This window comes from Vidua macroura, chromosome 3 (assembly GCF_024509145.1).
Source record: "Vidua macroura isolate BioBank_ID:100142 chromosome 3, ASM2450914v1, whole genome shotgun sequence".
Lineage (NCBI taxonomy): Eukaryota > Metazoa > Chordata > Aves > Passeriformes > Viduidae > Vidua > Vidua macroura.
This window is the reverse complement of record NC_071573.1, coordinates 82,803,006-82,814,896: the sequence shown is the minus strand read 5'-3', so window position 1 is coordinate 82,814,896 and position 11,891 is coordinate 82,803,006. Positions and strand designations below refer to the sequence as shown.

The following is an 11,891-nucleotide window of genomic DNA, read 5'->3' as shown; positions in this document are numbered from 1 at the left end:
AGGAATGTTTTATTTCATCATAGGAAAAAATATACATTTTATCCTGGTGTCTGTTTGCTCAAGTTTAAAAAGGATGTCTTTTGTCTGGACGTACATTACACGTACAGACACTGAAGTACTCAGTCATGAGGGTAGAGTTTTTTCAACCATGGCTGCATAATGTATTTTGATCCATCATATCCACTGAAGTAGGTTTCCATATCAGGGTGATACACCTGAGAAAAAAATATTTCAAGTTGAAGAAACATCAGAATTGGGAAATACCTTGGTAAATATAAACCGATACTTAAACCAAGTATTGAAGTTACTACATTGTTTGAAAACTCCTGATGAGTTTTTAATGTACATGGAGGTACTTTCAGTGGCATTTTATGTGTACCATAACTGAATTTCAGTCAATCATCAGAATAGCAGCTCTCTCCAAGTACTTCACAAATGTTGAACAGATCTCACAAGATGTTACAAGCTAGATTTATACCAGCATCAGTGTTTAAAATCAGCAGTGTTTCTTATTAAGTAAGAATCACTCATGTTGCTAGTAAGTCATTCATGTTGCTGTTAGAGGTATTTGCTATTTCTTTTAGCTGGATCAGTTATCTAATTCAGTGAGGCAGCAGGAACAGTAAAGAAGCAGTGGGGGAAATGGTGAAGACAGACCAAGGTGATGGCCTTAGGTCCAAAATTAAGATGCAAACCCACCAAGGACAATCCAAGCCTTGTCTTGATGCAGGAAGCCCACAGTGAGTGGCTCAGAACTGTCAGCTGGGAAAAGGTCATGACAAGTCTAAGCATTTCCTGATCTCTCAACTCTTCAAGACATTACTGTGGCTATTAGGCTGTACAAAAGGCTGAGTGGGGGCAATCCACAGACCTTTTGAATTTGAGGCATGACTCACCATCCGTTATTAATCTCAGCTAGACAACTTTGAAATACCTGGTTTTGTGAGCTTGTTACCAATAGTTTCTGTAATAATCTGCATAGAGAATTAACCTGCCACGCAGGTGAATAAAGCAATTTGATCCCTTAAAAGCTAATTCCACAAGGTAAACATTTAAGATAAAGTGTCTGTTTCTCCCCATGGAATAGAAAGGAAACCGAAGGTAGCCAGTGAACTGGCATAGCGAAAGGTGCATTTTTTAGACAATGTGGGCAGAATCCAGTTTTAAATATTTGTGATACTCATCTGGAACAGCATCGTTTCTGCTCCTAAATTCATGCATGTTGGCATATTCTATATTACAATTGGTGGCTAAACCAGAATGGACTGAACTAAGGCTTCTCCCAAATAAAAGAGGTGATTGTGTCACACTGTGGTTGAGAGGGGTCCTTTGTGTGCAGTAGCACAGATTTTAGAGAGAGCATAGAGTCTTCAGGCCAGTCTGACTTACACAATTCCCTTGGGAGGTTTTCCCAAAAGGCAGAGGAATGTGCCAATTTTAATCTGCTCTGTTTGACTAGACCAAGTGTCTCCTGTTAGGTGAATGGTTCATCTACGTGCTGTTATTTTAAATACAGACCCTGCCACTGTCCACAGAGAAGGCATCCACAACAGCATCGGGATCCCTTGCAAAAAGCCACCTGTATGTGGCATGCATGCCTGAAGGCTGTTTTCTGGCTCAGAGTCTCAGACTAGTTTAAAAATCAGGTGTGCCTTGAATAAGCCAGGAATCAAAAGCTACTTCAACCCTGATATACAAAACAGAATTTTTGGCTCCCAAAGAGTTTTGCAGTTAAGAAAGAAGACATTCTTCAGTCTGGGCAGCAGCTGAGCAGGAGCTGTTTGAAATGAAGATTTTTCAAAGTAGAATTGAGAAACCAACGTACTTTGCTGGATCCCCAGAAATCACAAAACAAAAGTCAGTGTCTGCAACAGCCTATATATAATGGAAATCAAGTTGCTAAAACACTTACAAACCTCAGCAGTATTACCTGGGTTTGGTCATTTTTTAGCTTCAAAAACCCATGCTTGAAAGTACAGCAGTAATTTATCTCCTTTCTCTATTAGTTCTCATTAACTTTGCATCCTAGCTAGTATCTGTTAAACCAAAGGTCAGCCAACTTTTAAACATACAGAATAACAATCAAGTTGCAACTGAATAAAAATAAATACTACCTCTAATCCCATAATAACTGTTATCTCTTCCTCAGGAACATAAGCTGTAGATTTGCCAGATCCATTTGCTTTGTTAATTAGAATTTGATAGTGAGGAGTATCTTTTAGATCCTGTAAAAACAGAAAGAAAATAAATAGCCTCAAAGAGACATGATGACTAAAGGTTACATATTATAATCGGTTAACTTTCAGTGGGCTTACAGAACCTAAATCCACTTGAGATACATGTGTGTGTGTGTATATATATATACACAGCCAGTTCATTTTTATTATTTTACCAATGTCAGAATTAAATATAAAGCAATCAGAACTGCAACACACAAAGTTCTCGGCATATTTGAAACATTTTTTAAGAGTCAAGAGTTTAATTAACTTTTTTTCCCACAGACCTTGCAAGAAACGAGACTTACAGTATCCTTGCTCATTGTACATAGGCCCCATGGCCATCTGCTACCACCCTTCTTCCTTCACAAGTGACAACTGAACTCCAGAGAGGAAGAGACAAGCTCAGAACATAATGATTAGTGTCTTCCTGCCAACAATCATGGTCCTGATCCTGGAAAGAGCTAAGGCAACTTCTATGTGTATATATATGAATCTTCCAACAAAGACGTGCCTATGAAATCTGAGGCCAGGGAAAATGGGCCATGATAGTTGCTGGCCCAAAGTAACCCACAATTTAAACACAAAAAATTGATGGGTGAATGCAGATGGAGTTTATGAAGCAATCAGTATCAATCAATGGAACAGGCAGTGGCCTCTACTCGGTGATTTCATAAAGATCTGGAAGTCAGAGGAAGGCAAGGAAAAGTTGAGCTGAAAACCTGGCTGATGTTTTGAGGGATTTTCAAGGATCAAGCTCAGTAAGCTGCAGCCTAAAGGTCAGAAGGCATTTTGCAAAGTGCTTGTGACATAATAGGCAAAGGCAATTAAAACCTCAAAACCAGCAAAAGACACTTAAACCCCTTGTCATCACTCTTGAAATTAAAACCATAAAGATGAACACAAAACCGCTGGGACAGCAGAACAGTGTGAGGTACATAAAAAGAATCAGTGTCTGCTGGGAAATTCTTGGGGGTTCAGCTGGTGATAACACTACTGAGAGGAGAAAAGAAACCAAGGATGCAGGTGTTTTAGAAGCCAAAGATGAGAGACAGTTGGATAAAATTACATCAGGGAAGGAACAAAATGCACAAAATGGGACTGAATGTCAGTTCCCAGCTGAATGTGAATTTTCTGCTGTAGGCAAAGATTTTCATGTTTTCTTCATTTTCAGTCCTCTGACTTAATGATTAGTGTCTTCCTGCCACTTAAGCAGCATGTTAGTGGCATGCAGAGTATGCAGCCCTGCATTACCAGATTAGCACTGTCAACAAAGATTTAGCATCTGATTTTCAAATACAAGGACTTAAGGAAGAGAAATTGGAAGGCTTTAAGAATTCTAACAAAAATGTGTTTTTAAATAGATTTACACTCCAAGTAACCAGATCCTCAAAAAATACTGCTTTCTCACTGAAACTGATTAAACACAGAGGATTACTTGCATTTCTTAAGTGCAGTGAAGATGCCACCAATTATGGATAACCAGATAAAGGACTTAACAGCTTCTCAACTTTAATAACACAGCATGAGAAATCCATTCAGACATCATAGGTTGACACTGGTACTTTAAGTACAACACTGCGTATAAAAAGTGAGTAGTTTTAATTTGAGATATGTCCACTACAGCCCTGACCAGCAAAGCTTAGCCACTCAGTGGTGTAAAAGCCAAACTATACTGGGACCATAGTGCAGAAACAGCAAAGGTACCACTCAGCTGCACAGGTGATACAAAACTCTGGAGTATTTCCCACTAGGATAGCATGAGGTTGGTCTGTAACAGTGTTTCTGAGGGTATTTTAACCTGAGTTATTCTGTGTTTATATTAATAAAGCAAGAGTTTAGAACATTCAAACCTGTTTCACTGGAGGATATCTGGGTTGTAGTTGTTCTTCTGGAGTGCTAGCTTTTACATCCCATCCGACAATGACTCCTGAGTAGCCAAACCTTCTGTGAATTATTACCTGGCCCACACGGAACTTAATGTATTCAGGTTTTGGACTGTGAACATGAGCTGATTCTAATTTAACAAAAAAAGAGACTTAGTAGGGATATAAGTTTGATCAGTTATATTAAACATTTTAACAGAAATTATTCTGACTTCTACCTGAAGAGAACTGATAATTAGATTAAGAGGGGAAGTAAAGAAGAACAGGTGCTTTGTTTTTTCCCCCAGAATATTAATTACTATATTTTACAAAGGAACATCCACTAAGAAAGACAGTTTTCTATTTGTATGCATTTGATATTACATAGGGATGTTAACAGAGTTTTAGAAAGCATTAAAACGTGTATGCATTGACAGTTGCTTAAGTGTTACATACAGTATTTTACAGTGATTACATGCGGTAACTTAATGTGATATCATTTTTTGCCAGTTTAGGTGACAGAATTCTTCCATTCAGTCTGATTAGGGACTTTTTTCCAGGAACAAAGTGGTCAACTATTTCTTTTTCCTTCTATGAAATTGATCTAAATCAGTTCATTTGAATAAGGTGAAAGCTGTACCTCTGTTTCATAGGTCAATACAAAATACATACACTGATGTATTCAGTAAAATACTTACATCATATTGATATTATTACACAACACGGGGAAGAGGCCTTGGCTTTCATGTTTACTGTTTTGTTTACTGAATATTATCAATCGTGTTTAGAGAGATGAAAAAAGCAAAACAGTCTGCCATTTACAAATTAAGTAAAGAAATCCACTATAGAAACCTTATAGACAACATCATGAGTAAAATACGAAAGGATTGCAAAAACTTCAATACCTGCAAGATAAGAATGGGGTTTTGCTTCATTGTCACTGCTTTTAGTCTTGTTCTCTCCATAGTACCAATTCCTAAAATGTAAAATTAATAACATACAAACAAGTTCTTTAGAAGCTGAGTTTTAATAATAATCAGAAGGTTAATTATCCTAAGCAGGATACTGCAAAGCCTTTGATACAAACTTCTCTACAATTTGGAACCTGTGTACGTTTTATATTAAAAACTTTCAAGGAATACACAAAAAAAAGGAATTTGTTCCAACAGGAAAATAAGAGTATTAATCTAATTTATTTGAATATGTTACTCTACAGTTGCATTAGAATTTTTATATCAGAGGAAACCCACTAATTTTACAGAGGTGAGCAAACACTATTCTGTACTCTAACAGCATGATTCTTCAGCATATTTTGTAAAGTCTTTTAGAATTGATTTATACTGGTATGGATACGGTGTCTGGTGATGAGTCTCTGCCTAAGGCTGCAGTAGGTGTAGCTTCTGCACCAGACAGAATTTCATCTGAATTTAAAAGGTGGGCAGTAGGGGACAGACATGTTTAGAAAGGGGAAATGGCTAACATTTTTCATTGCTATAGTGAAAAAGAGAAAGTGTAAAGGAAGAGTGAGAAAATGGAACATTTCCTTCTGTTGGCAATGTAATAGCAGCAGTCCATGAACAAAGGTGTTTGGGTAACATTCTACATCCATACTAGTCAGCAAACCATTGGTGCCAAAGAACTACAGGTTGTCCTAGTCTCCTTTCCTTTGATGGTGTCTTTCAGTCTTACTCCCTTCACCCTGCCTGGAGGAAAGTGAGAGCAGGTTCCTGTGCAAACAATGTTTTTTACAAAAGTTTTGGTTTAGCTCAAATGTGTAGAAAATCTTAAGGCTGCCAAGTATCTCTTAACAGAAAGAGGAATGGGCAAAATCTTAATGTGTCTAACTGCTTTGTTAAAACAGCAGCTAATATAGAAGGTCTCAAATGACATTATTTTTAGGATAACCAATTCTTTATAAAATATTCAGAAGACACAAACAGCTCCAACTATGTACAAATAATCAATTGATCATTTAGTCTTTGCAGGCTTTATCTTTAGATATGCATGGAGTTTTCCACAAAGTTGAGAAGCAACTTATGGTGAACCTAAGAAGAGCACAGTTTCTGATTCTATTCATAAACCATTCCCCTAGGTTTTGCTGGGAACAAAAACTAAATCAGCATCCTCCACAGTTCAGAGGACTTGACACCGTTGTTTATTGTACATGGGTCAAGGATAAAGGACCTCTGAATGCCCATACAAACTAAAACTTTTGGAGTATTTCTACTGTACAAGAATTAAATCTCACAAATAAGCCCTTCAACGAACTGAAAGAAGTCCATGAAGTCTTCTTAAATTAAAATGGTGTGTATGTATGAATGGATATAATTTTACTTTTTCTAGAGCAGTCATTGTTACATGGCCAATAATCAAAATTTCACTACTTCTTAGCCCACAGATTTTCTGTCTGTGATTCCTAATTCAGATTTTCTTGAACTACAATATACAGCATAAGATATCCACCCAATGCTAAAGCATCTGATCCTACAAACAGGTAGTTGCTTACAATCACTAATTTGGCTAATTGTTCTGCCTTCAGAGTCAGATATATTTCAGAGGATAGCATGTACACGATTATTGCCATGAGTTACGTTTAGTTTCACATAGAGTTCAGTTTTGATGTTTGTGTAGAACGTTCCAGATGAGTCTGAAGAAGCAAATAAGAGATACTTCCTCTTTGTCACTTCCTCCACAGCACACCTTCCTGCTCAGAACAGACCATGGCTGAAATCTGCTTGGTGCAGACGGTAGCACCCTACCTTGTCTTTGAGAGCCACAGCTTTAAGCAATCTGCCCATGCATCCAGACTCAAGTAAGATCTTGCTGAGATGCTCCAAGAGGCAATTATCCTTTAGGAGGAAAAATTATCATCGTATTGTTTTTAAAACCTTCTCTAGTATTCTTATATAGATTTTTAATATTTAAACTGTTAAGTTTCACTTCTGTAGCAAAGAGAAATAAGGGTTAGTGACCGTGAACAATTTCTCCTCAAGATTAATATCAACACTGCAAAAAATTTTCTTTCAATCATCACTTGTACCAGTAAACCATATGTAAATTTTGGAAAATACCATTTTTCATTAAAATTGCTTTCTTCCTGTACTTGGACCATAGAAATTGTTAAATTACATTCAGATTCTGCAGCTTCAACTGTTATTCAAGAATAGAGAGCATGAGATATTTTAAAAATGGTGTACATAATCAAAAGACTATTAAAAAAGCCCACAGGTTTTTGCATAAATCTAAATAATAAGTGGTTGACTCATTCCATGAGGCCTGAAAATTATTTCATTCTGGGTCTTTATGCATAAGCCAAGCTTAGTTCTCTTTTCATCAGACCAATCTTTTGGTCTTCCTGCTTCATGCATTGGAATTCCTCAGATGAACCACACAACCACTGCACAGGCCACATGTACAACTGAATCTCTCTTTGCATGATTCATTTTCAACATGCCAGTGTTTGCCAATTATATTATATCGCCACTATAAAAAAATTGGATCTGATGTAATAGTCTCCCCTTTTTATTTAGAGATATATGTGTGGGATCCTGTCAATGCACAGCTTCTTAATTCATAGACAAAATGGCACTCCTTACTTAGCTCTTATCATTGTCACTGTCTTAAGTAATTTACTGTGAGTGAATTTTGTTGGTTAAGAGTCTGTACTGACTCTCACTATGCAAGAAATATTTTATAACAGTAAATATCAAAAGGTGATGGAAAATTAGAACTAATGTTACTAAATCAAATGCTTAATTTTCATCTTTTGAAAGGGACATAACCGTTAGTAACATATACTGGAATGTCCCAAAAAAGAATGAGATTAAGGCACTCATGCAGATTAATAAGATTTTTTATGTGAAAAAATCAACAATTGCTATTTGAATACTGAAACTAAATTCAGTCATATTAAGCCACAAAAATGCCCGAGGTGTGGTATAAATGTTGGTTTTGTATAGGAATAGCCAATCTACCCCCACTTCAACTTTCAAAGTATCACTTGGAATAAGAAAGAGAACTCTATTACAAATAAATGCAGTAGAGAAGGTGAGTCTTACAACCTTTCTGTTATTTGGATGCGCTCGGCAGAGTCCGTTCCATACCACTGAGATATTAAATACTGTGCAGGAAGAGCAAAGAGCAGCATGGAAACCTGCAGAGCTGCAGCTGCATTCATGTGAGGCATTCCAAGAGGAATTTTCATCAACGACACTTCACTGCTCCCTACTCTGAAAAGAGGAAGAGAAAAATTTTAAAAAGAGGAAAAAACATAGCTGTGAGCTTTTCTAGATGTGTAGAACTTGAAAGTTTCCTTCAGGTTCCTTTGCTGGTTCACAACATTATGTAAATCTATACTCAGGTATTTTGGTTAAAGCTGGAGCATATTTCATTTAGGCCATTTTGACTGCATTATATTTCATGGTATTTATAAAAGCTAATAGAAAACTAAAGTACACAAGACAGCAAAAACCTGCTTTTAAGATTTATACAGGCATCTCTTTTGTCTGTAAATAGAGAGGGAAAAAAAAAAAAGAAAAAGGAACTGGGAATTTGTATGGTTGTCCAATTTGCAGTAAAAAGCTGTTGTTCGTGAACCAAATTTGTTGTGCTGCTTTGTCATCTGATCCAGTGCATTAAACATATCTGGCATACTAGATTGATGACCTCAAAAATAATCTGCTTAGATTCAATGATAATTTCACATCTGACAGAACTAAGGGGTTTTTCTTTCAGGTTGAAGGCACTTATAGCATTGTACCAGGTTGATAATGTGCCACAGTCCCACTAGGTTAGAAAAGGATTTGACATCACCTCTCATTCCCATAGGCACCTGAAACACCATACCAGTGCATATTCATGCCTCTTTCCTCCTTCCCCAAATGATCAAGATATTCACCTTCACCTGAACAGCACATTTATTGTCTTTACATCTGTGAGGCTTTCTCAAATCAGAACTAAGATGTGCTGAAATTTGAGACTTGTGTCTTTTACAAGACACAAGTTGTTCTCAGAATACCCAGGTTTACTGCCGCATTCACCCACTCTGTTCTCCAGGAGCAGCTGTTGCAGCTCCTACTCTCTCCTGGAGTGGGATACTCAGCCTGAAGCAGAAGCAATTCACTACAGTTGTGTCCAAGTTGCTTCTAGATCCTGCTGTCCTAATTTATGTAATATGCAAAATAATTTGGGTTACTGTAATATACACATCACATGTGCACATGGGAAGGTAGATTTATGAAAACTGCCTAACAAAAGGAGTCAAGATCACAAAACAATGCCAAAGGAGGTTCAAAGAATATTGTAAGGAATATGGAAACATCTTAGTGTGTGATGAAGCCTTACCACAAACTGTGTTTTTAACTTCTGCATCATCTGTTTTAGAGCTACCAGTAAAGAAAAAAACATCTTATTTTAGACGTTATCAGTAGCTGTAGAGTACTTGGTTAGCCTTGTGTGTTGTGAGGGGAGGAAGAGTCACAGTTATAGCCATGAGCACCCAGCGAGGCAGGAGGGCTGGACAGGACCCGGGGATCGCAACCGCGCTGCCCTCTGCACTTACCCAGTACGACAGTACAACTTCTGCCGCTGCACATCTTCCTCCTGTCTCTAAAATTGGCATTTTGAGCAGCCGCATCCCCCAGACAGAAAGGATGCGGTAGGCCGAATCAAAGCATTTTTGTGCATTTTTGGAAACACCCGAACAGCCGCAAGAAGCGCGCTGTGTTTGCACCCCCCGAGCGGGCAGCGCCCGGGGGAGCCGCGGGCCCCCTGCTCCTGTCCCGGGCCCCGCTGAGCCCCGCTCCGGCCCCGCGCAGCGCGTCCCGCCGGGGCGGCAGCTGGGGCCGAGGGAAGGGTTGTGCTCTCCCCTGCACAACAGCGCCCTAAAGGAGCCCGGAGAAGCGAGCGCCGAGCCTGAACCCGGGCCAGGCTCTCAGCCGGGCTGGGAGGTTGTCCCCAGCTCCCGTCTGTCTATCGCACAAAAAGCTCTCAGGGCAGAAGGGATCAGGATTTCTTAGTCTCAAAATGCAACAAACACCCGCGTGGACTTTACACCCCGACAGCTTTAGAAAGATTAAAATGAAGAAATAAAAAGTTCTAATTTATTTCTGAGGCTAACTCAGAGAGAGTAACATTTTCAACTCCCTTACCTAGGTATTTTTTTCTGTGAATGCAGATGGACAAGTGGCTTGAGCCGGCTATGAATAGAAGTCCGGTGGTAGCTCTCTCATGTGAAGTTTATGCAAAATATGTCGTAACACAGCCCTGTAACCCAGCCTCATGTCATGCCTCTCAAAACGCTGTTGGTACTTCAGAGAGCACCTGGTGCGGCCCCTGGGCCCGGCTTTGTCACAGCTGGATGCTGGCACAGCTGAAGCAGGAGCGTCCTGAGGAGTTTCCGTAGCACACGTGTCAGCGCCCAGCAGAAACTCCGGGGCTGCCCCTGCTGGGCTGCTGCAGGGCTGTCAAATCCGGCCACGAGCCTCATCTGTGTCACATTTCTGCGGTGTAAATTCAACAGCAACCAGACTTGCTGATGGCGCTCAAATCAGAGTGGGAGCAAACAGAGGAGACAGACTCAAACTGTGAATGATTCAGAGAGATTGGAGCAATGAGAACATTATAGACAAGAAGAGAAATTCAGCAGCAGCAAACATCAAGCCTTACTAAGAGAAAGGAAATGCTCTAGCCATCACTTCTCACTGAGCACAACTCTCCAAAAGGCAAGACTCTGAAAAAAACCAAAAGTGTTATGAAGCCATGCCATACCTAGCAAACATGTGGGAACTAAGGGACCAGGCTTAGGATGGATTTAAACCTGTGCAACATGGCAGGAATGCCCAGTTGAAAACTCATGTGAATACTAGCCTAGACTAGAAATACAAATTCTACCTAAGAAAAATAGAATCATAGATCGCTTGAGTTGGAAGGGATCTTTTCAAGGGCACCTAATCCAACTCCCATGCAATAAGCAGAGACATCTTCAGCTAGATCAGGTTGCTCAGAGCAACCTATCTGCCTCCCACAGCCCACCCCAAGGAGAGCAGACTCGTTGGGGCCATCGTGGCTGTGTTTGCATCACACCAGCCCAGGCTGCAGTAAATACTGGGACCTACTGTCTCCCTTGAGCAAAACCTCAGGAGCCATGTAAGCACCTGATCCCACCTCGGGAGGCTGAAGCTTTTAAAGTGTTACTCAAGCAACCTATTACTACCCAAACATTAAGACATCTTCTTAATACAAAGTAAATCAAATTGCAAGATGAAGATGCTTCTTTTACAAAACAGGTTACTCCCCGTGTGCTTGAATGGAGATTTTCAGTGCAAGAGTCAGAAAGAAACCAGCCCTGGGTGCTCTGTCATGACTGAGAGGTGGGCAGAGGCCAAAGCCAGAGGAAAATTACAACTTCATAAATTAGCATGCAAGAAAAAATGAGCAATCCAACCACAACACAATTTCAGATGATCTGCCCTTTCTTAAGACAATGCTTATGTGAGTTTTCTAGTAACTTTTCCTAAATAACTTAACCACTGATTTCCCTTGTAACTGTATTGCTCAGAAGAGTTTAACATTAGCACACATTGTACAGCCTCAAACACTTTACATGCATTAAAACAGCATAAATGTTTTGAGTTCCAGATATTTAATCTTTCCCCATGTAGTTGTGTGTGCAGACTGATTGGTGTCAGTGAGGGACAACAACAGTACAGACTGTACATATACCCAGCTCCTCGTGTTGAGATTCCAGCTGGGTAAAAATAGGCAGTGCATTCAGAGGCAATCACTAATTACAGACTTCCTGGTAGCTCTT

The 11,891-nt window shown here is 39.4% G+C and overlaps 1 protein-coding gene across 2 annotated transcripts; it reads right to left on the bottom strand.

Moving 5' to 3' along the window:
• Window positions 1-46: 46 nt before the first annotated feature.
• Window positions 47-8,256, bottom strand: LOC128805048 (F-box only protein 21-like). Of its 2 annotated transcripts, XM_053973495.1 has the most exons (6): window positions 8,143-8,256; window positions 6,841-6,930; window positions 4,987-5,057; window positions 4,070-4,233; window positions 2,115-2,225; window positions 47-215 (listed from the first exon to the last, which is right to left on the bottom strand). In XM_053973495.1, the coding sequence occupies exons 1-6, from the start codon at window positions 8,226-8,228 to the stop codon at window positions 120-122; spliced, it is 618 nt and encodes a 205-aa protein (XP_053829470.1). In that variant the 5' UTR covers window positions 8,229-8,256; the 3' UTR covers window positions 47-119. The 2 variants fall into 2 exon arrangements, with proteins under 2 accessions (XP_053829470.1, XP_053829471.1); XM_053973496.1 differs by lacking the exon at window positions 6,841-6,930.
• Between the last annotated feature and the right edge of the window lie 3,635 nt (window positions 8,257-11,891).

Excerpts from the sequence above, each read along its gene's own strand:
- LOC128805048 (XM_053973495.1), bottom strand. The coding sequence starts at position 8,228 with ATGCTGCTCTTTGCTCTTCCTGCACAGTATTTAATATCTCAGTGGTAT. Across the intron at positions 6,931-8,142 it reads CGCATCCAAATAACAGAAAG|GATAATTGCCTCTTGGAGCA; the intron begins GTTGTAAGACTC and ends TTCCTCCTAAAG. Across the intron at positions 5,058-6,840 it reads CTGTGGCTCTCAAAGACAAG|GAATTGGTACTATGGAGAGA; the intron begins GTAGGGTGCTAC and ends TTTACATTTTAG.